We start from the raw sequence: 7,126 nt of genomic DNA on the forward strand, positions 1-7,126 counted from the left end.
GTCGGTGTCCTCCTCCTCACAGGATCAGCCCGGCCCTGAGGGCATCTTGGCTAGGGAGCTTGGATGAGATCAGGCATACTGAGGAGAAGTTGGCATCTATGAGGCAACCATGTGCAGGACACAGAGAGAGGCTTCCTTATTCCACTTTAAATGAGCTCTTTGTCTGGCCTGCAGCGCCTGAAAGGGCCTCCTTCATGAACTTTGTTTTGACCCTTCGTCAGTTGCTTTCCTTTGGGATTCACACAAAGGTGTTATGTTCTTCGGGGATGTTGGGGTGACCGTTTGTCACCATAACACGCAAACAAATATTCCTAGTTTCCCGATACAATTTTCTAACTGAGACTTCAAAACAAGAACATTTTAAAAGATATTACAAAAGCTTTACAGAGAGGGTTTTTTTTCTCAATTTCACGTTGAACTACCAACCCTGAGGGGAATTCATTATTATCATCATTAATGCCCCCAGATGACCCCCAGTGGACCTGAGGTGACCTACAATCACCTGAACAAGCATCAGCCACCATACAGTACCTCTCTCAAACTTCAGCCGCTTGTACAGTTCAGCCTGGCCCTCAGACACAAAGCAGGCGACCTGTAACAGACAAAGAAATCACTTATCATCAAGTAGTCTTTTGTAAATCTGGAGGTTCAGGAACACAGAAAAGGTGCTGTTCCAGAGGGTCAGGGGTCAGGGCAGAGGAGAAAAGGTCACGGGTGACTTTGACCTGAGTCTGACTGACCTACTAGTTTGAAGATATTCAACCCAGATTCTTCCTCATAAAACATATTTGAAAAACAGACCGTTTGCGAATATTTGAGAAGGAAGGAGGGGTTTGGGTTTTGTTTACCACACAGTCTACTTCAAAATACTGTCTCCATGCATATCTTCTGGCTGAGTCTAAATGGTTAACTTCAATGTGTTTAAATGTCCAAATATTTTATTTTATTCGTATGGGCAGCTGCAGGAATCTAACATCCAAATAATATTAAATATCGATAGGTTCATGACACAGAGAGGTCCCCGATACAGTTCCGGCAGGATCCGGCTCAAATTAAGCCCTGCTGCCCTCCATATAATCTCTGTCTTAAATTTCAGATCACAAGGAAGTTTTGGAATATTGATTTCTCAAGAGACTGAGCATGTTGGCATAGCAACAGTACAGGCGTCTGGGGAGAGGCTTATAATCAAATTAGCCTCTGAATCACAGAGTGAGGTTTCAGCGCTAGAAGTGACTAAGTCTGATTCGCAGCCGTGTGGTTTTACTTTGCCACACTCTCTAATCCAACTTATGCAAGGGGATTGTGACTTTCGTTTTGCATTGGCCACTGTTGCACCACCAAAGGTCTGTGTGTGTGTGTGTGTGTGTGTGTGTGTGTGTGTGTGTGTTTGAGAGAGAGAGAGAGAGAGAGAGAAGGAGAGAAAGACAGAGAAGGAGAGACATCTCTGGTTATGATCTCTGTCCATTTGCATGTTAATATAGAATTGCTATAGTACCTCGAAGTCAGAGAGTCCTTCTGCGCCCTGACAGGCCAGGTGTGTGTGTGTGTGTGTGTGTCTGTGTGTGTGTGTGTCTGTGTGTGTGTGTGTGCGCGTACCTCTGAGTCAGAGAGTCCTTCCGCGCCCCGACAGGCCAGGTCAGGGCAGGTGATGAGGGCACCCCCACCCTCACGCACAGCCAGGCTGACATAGTGCTGCAGACACTGGGAGAGAGGGAGAGGGAGAAGGAGAGAGGGAGACGGAGAGGGAGAGAGGGAGAGGGGGAGACGGAGAGGGAGAGATGGAGAGGGAGAGAGGGAGCAGCGTGGGTGTTAGCTGAGCTGATCATCACACAATATTTTCCACTACTGTGGTTGAGCAGCTGTGACATGTTGCATATGTTGTAACAGAGCTATGGCAAAAGCCATGGTTTAAACTGCCAGGAAGAAGTGGGTCCACATAATGTCCTGTGTGTATGTCCTGTGTGTTTTATTTATGTACGGTATGTATGAATGTATGTATGTTTGTATTATCTTACAGCTGCGTTTGAGATTGTATGACGTGTGCACAGTGAATATTCACCGGAGCGTGTGCTGCTCTGCACTATGCCTTTTGTTTAATAATGACACAAGGGGACTTTCTTGAGGTCATATGGGGTCACTTGTGAAAACTCAAAAAGTAATCAGGCTGGTCACTCGAAAGGGGTTTTGAATGATACGGTTAAATAATCTGGTGTTTCAGATCACCATGAAAAGAACAAAGCATGGCTAAAGCCACAGGTTTGGCACTTCCTTACACCAGACAAACCTCAGTCACAGAACACATTCATTTCCTCTCCTAATGGTTGGCTAAGCAGCCACGCAAAAATGTGGCATAGCCTGCTGGCTCTAAAAAAACAGAACTTGTTTGGCTGCGCTTAGCCGAGGCCAGGGGAAAACAAGTGAGGTTTTCTCAGGCAACACCATAGAGAAGCCATTGTGTTTTGTTTACAGTCAGTCTGTGTGAGTGTCCTTACCGTTAGCAACCAAAAGCTCTGGTGTAGATAAACACCTGCTCGTGACTAGCAAACAACGCTCTAGCCAAAATCTGAGAGCTCACCCTTTATTTGAACTCACACGTTTCAGTTACTAAAGTATTAAAACCATGAGATATTTCAGGCACTAGGGGACACGGTATCATTGACACGTAATGTAGGAGTTCATCTGATATGATAAGCTACTTTATCAATGAAAGCAACTAAACACACAAATCCCTGAATTCCCCCAAATGATTGTGTATCCTGGTACGGACCTGAGTGCAGAACACACACCCACAGGCGTGCAGTGCGCTGGTGTCTCTCTCTTCATTGTGGCTGAGACACAGCTTGCAGAAGACAGTCAATGGTGTAGAGGTGCTGTCCGCCATGGTGAAGAGTTTTGGGAACCGTCTGCTCGTTTACCCCACCTGGGAAGCCTGCTGAGAGAGACCCTCCATGGCCCTGTGGAGGAGAGAGGACTGGATTGGGCCACTGGTACTTCAATGGAAAGTCGTTTAGCAATTGGAAGGTTGCTAGTTCGATCCCGACTCCTCCTCACCAAGTGTCGAAGTGTTCTTGAGCAAGACACTGAACCCCGAACCGCTCCCGATGCACAGGTGTGCAACTCAGATAGTAGCCTCTGCCATCGGTGAATGAATGGGTCTTTGTCTGAGGCATTAATGTGTAAAGCGCTTTGAGTGCTCTATGAGTAGAAAAGCGCTATATAAATGCAGTCCATTTACCATTTACTTAGCATAACAGCGCTAGCCCACTGCAAACACTCATTAGCCGGTTGTTTATGATCAGTGTCCCTCGGATTAAAAGAAGCATCCAGACCCTACAAACTACAGTAACTAACACCATGAGGAGGGTTGCAGAAAATCTACCCAATCCCTCCCTTTCATCCAGTCCCTTTTCTCTGCCGGTGTGTTGGCCTCACATCTTGCCTCCCATGCTGGAGAGAGGGATGTCTGCCAGCCTTGTGCCTGTACAAGTAATCAAGTAAGCACACAGTAGCTGCTTCTCTTCCTTTATGATCCGAGGACATCTCAGATGGGTGGACGGGAAGCTCAATGACCTTTCATAAAGAGAGTGCTATTTTACAAGGAGAGCAGTCCTGTAAGTTATGAGGATAGTGGCCTTTTCACGCTCAGCAGTGCTGAGATCATCACAAAAAAAAAGTAACACACGCGTGACGAATTCACAATCAGATATGCTGTGGGCACAGTGTGCCGCACAGAACATTTGTGTGTGTGTGTGTGTGAGTGTGTGTGTGTGTGTTTGAGTGTGTGTGCGTGTGTGTATATGTGTGTGTGTGTGTGTGTGTGTTCCTCACAATGGGATAGAAGACACCAGGTGAATGTCCAGTGTGTGAATGAGAGCTGACAGGCAGATAAGAGAGATCATATTAGGTGAATGTACAGTGTGTGAATGAAAGCTGACAGGCTGATAAGAGAGATCATATTTGGCAAAGCAGCTTGTGATGTCACAGTGCTGTTTTTGCATGCTATTCCCGTGCTTGGTTTGACTTGTGTTTCGGCTAACACAGAGAGGGTATTTCCAGTACACAATCATCAGCACAAACATGACCTTCATTACAATCATACACAAGCTCTAGATACGCTGCTGATTGAGAGGTCTCTGTTCAGAACATCTGTCATGGCATTACTTGTTTAATTTGGCTAGCGTGCATTTATTTTGAATTTGTCCAACACAAACTAATCAGTATGACATCGTCTAAAAATAAGCCGCATAAAAAACATGCTTCACTAACGTGACACAAAACAAAAACCAGTCAAGGATGATGTTATGTCAACCTGCGCCAACCTATCTTAACATCGATCAGTTGTACTTCCTGCTTGGCAAGTCAATTTGTACTGTGTCTCTCAGACAATTAAAAACATGCCTTTGATTTAGTGAGAACATGTATGAAGCATTATAACAAGCATCCCAATGTTTTTGTGAACAAGAAGAATCAAATCTTAGGAAAAATATGCTGAAATGTTTAGTAAATAACTCACCATCACCTCTCGTTTTACCAATGGCTATAATGTTAGCGTTTGATCCTGAATGCCCTGCATAACGTGTGTGTTTGGGTCTTGAGGTCTTGTGTATGGGGTTTAGTGTGGGGCTTTGTCCTGAGCGTGCCTGACCAGTCTATGTTAGTGTGGGGGCTTTGGCCTGAAGGTGTTCTGAGCGTGCCTGACCAGTCTATGTTAGTGTGGGGGCTTTGTCCTGAAGGTGTTCTGAGCGTGCCTGACCAGTCTGACCAGAAAAACAGAGACCAGAGGGGACACAATGTAGAGCAAGACACCAGCAGATTCTATCAGTGTCCTCCTCTCAATGCCTAAGATATCAATCAACATAATCAAGGACCAAGCAGGAGAGAAACAAGGCAATACGAGGCTGGAAACACTAGAAGCTGCTGCTGCTCCATTAACAACACAAATCAGTACCTGATCCATTACAGTTGTAATTTCACACTGTCTCTCTGTGTCTGACAGTGATGTATGACTTCTCTGCGATAACCTGAATGTGCACAATTGCACCTCTTCTCTCTTCTTCTTCTTTTTTTTTTGCACTGTCATTCTTTCCCTGCTGAACAGGCTGCATGTAGATCCTGTTAAAGTAACACTATGCAACAATTTGACACTTTTTGAGGTATGGTTTTATAGGCAACTAGTTTTGGTACCATCCTCAAATTCATTTTGAAAGCATATGGTCATGTGAAGGACAACACCTGTGTCTTCCCCACTAGCCATTCAGGATATGCCCTATGTATTTCTGTGTAGCGGGCTGGAACACCCTGCAAAAATGGAATAAAAGCTTTCACAGCATGACATTGACAGCTATACTGCCAAAAGACACCAGTTAGTGTGTTGGCAAGATTCTATCTGTATCAACTGGGCTGTTGGTGGTGTTTGCAAGGTTTTTGCATGCCTTTTAGGTAGTTAGCTTGCTAGTTTTGGAACAGAACTCCTTATGGCTGCTTTAACCAGATGGTAATACCACTAACCATTGTGTAGTATTTCAACATCCCTTATCACGAACTTTATGTGAGGAAGTCAGTGAATGTGGCTAAATATCACGAGTCAAAAGCACCTCCCTTTATGCCATGTTAATTGCTCGTGAAAGCAGAAGTCTATGGACGAAGTTTGGACCAAGTCCTCTCTCAGTCCTTTTAGCAAAAAAAGTGTCAGCCTCTAATGAAAGTTAAGCGGTTAAGCGATTTCATACATTGAGGTGTACTCGGCCTTCTCTTCAGGATAAGCTCTTTAACGCAATGCCTGACTTCCTCCGAATACACACCTGGCTGGGGCTGAGGTTTCCCAGAGAAGCAATGCTGCCTATCTCACTGCGAGGCGTCTTACCAGAATCACGAACTTCAAAGCATGACGTGACCGACGACATATTTTTCTTGCAGGAATACTCTACACAAAGTCATGCACTTAAATATCATCCCTATGCAAAGACCTGGTGTGGATAAAATGTTACTAAATGTCAGATTTAAATTCCAACCTCCTGACGCAGTGGTAATGCAATAGTCGTGTTTTTTCCACTGCAGCTTTTTTGAGAAAAATCCAAATTGATTTTTAATATATGGATAACTGCTTTCAAAATAGCCTATTTATACTGATTTAAACAGATATGAAAAATAAAATCCTATTCAGACTCCAAAGTTGCTCTGCTCAAAGTTGCCATTTCCCCCCTCTCTTATTATAGCCGGTATTCGAAATATTTCTCTAGCAAACAGGCTAATGCTGTTTGATAGAGCGCATTATCACGATAGGAGAATAGACTACTTACTTTATTATCAATAACGTGTGGCTGATCCAGTCCTACCCCACCGCCGCAGTGTCTTCACTGTGATACTGACACATCTGTTGATACGCATCCCTCTATTTAAAAAAAACAAAAAACACACGTACAGTCAGCTAGGCATTCGAAAGCACCACCCATTTAAAAGTCCGATTAGCAAATGTGAAAAATGTCCCTCCCTGCCATGGCCCAGGAGGAGACCTGTGAGGTACGCCTGAGTCAACAGTGGGCGCGATGCGAATCGTGTGCACTACTTCCTGCTTCCTCCTCCACCAGTACTGGATCAGTGGATGATTTGGACAATTTAACTCTTTGTGTCCTGTTGTAATTTAAGATTTCACAGATAGCTTGATACCGGTATCTCATGCTGAGCTGGTTGGAAATGACCTGTGAACAAAACGCGCAAAAACGCGATGCGCATTAACAGAGTACCACCACCTGGTCCCGATAGCATCATGTTAGCAGATTTAACCTACATACAGTCTTTACTCGTTTTGTTTTAGTGTCAGTGGGTTTCACTTAAGGACTATTTTGTGTTCTAACACGCGCAGGTGCATCGTTCGTTTGTCCATCCCAACATATTCTCTGGCAAGCCACAAGATGTCGCTTTTTTATCGGGTAAATTGTGAACTGCTTTTACAGTTTTTCACAATTGTTACAGTTTTTCACAGTTGTTAACACACAAAAAGCGAAAATTCGGCACAATTTGCACAACCTTCACTTCATGTACCAATCGCTCGACCCAATTTGGCACTACTTTACACTCCCTTATCTGCATTAGACTCTGATTTTCCTTTGTTACACTCTGATGTCAA

General features: G+C 44.3%; 1 protein-coding gene across 2 annotated transcripts; it reads right to left on the bottom strand.

Moving 5' to 3' along the window:
- Positions 1-128: 128 nt before the first annotated feature.
- Positions 129-6,863, bottom strand: LOC122129470 (E3 ubiquitin-protein ligase RNF144B-like). Of its 2 annotated transcripts, XR_006151780.1 has the most exons (5): positions 6,513-6,863; positions 6,300-6,391; positions 2,768-2,954; positions 1,597-1,701; positions 136-592 (listed from the first exon to the last, which is right to left on the bottom strand). XR_006151780.1 is itself a non-coding variant. In XM_042704384.1 (4 exons), the coding sequence occupies exons 2-4, from the start codon at positions 2,879-2,881 to the stop codon at positions 419-421; spliced, it is 393 nt and encodes a 130-aa protein (XP_042560318.1). In that variant the 5' UTR covers positions 2,882-2,954; positions 6,300-6,502; the 3' UTR covers positions 129-418. The 2 variants fall into 2 exon arrangements, 1 of the variants encoding a protein (XP_042560318.1); XM_042704384.1 differs by lacking the exon at positions 6,513-6,863 and having other exon boundaries at positions 129-592; positions 6,300-6,502.
- Between the last annotated feature and the right edge of the window lie 263 nt (positions 6,864-7,126).

Source organism: Clupea harengus, unplaced genomic scaffold (assembly GCF_900700415.2).
Source record: "Clupea harengus unplaced genomic scaffold, Ch_v2.0.2, whole genome shotgun sequence".
Classification (NCBI taxonomy): Eukaryota; Metazoa; Chordata; class Actinopteri; order Clupeiformes; family Clupeidae; genus Clupea; species Clupea harengus.

What these genes read in the sequence shown, in the direction of transcription:
- LOC122129470 (XM_042704384.1), bottom strand. Translation starts at nt 2,881, where the DNA reads ATGGCGGACAGCACCTCTACACCATTGACTGTCTTCTGCAAGCTGTGT. An exon ending in GGTGTGTGTTCTGCACTCAG is followed by an intron (nt 1,702 to 2,767) that starts GTCCGTACCAGG and finishes CCTCTCTCCCAG; the next exon opens with TGTCTGCAGCACTATGTCAG. An exon ending in AAGGACTCTCTGACTCAGAG is followed by an intron (nt 593 to 1,596) that starts GTACGCGCACAC and finishes TGTCTGTTACAG; the next exon opens with GTCGCCTGCTTTGTGTCTGA.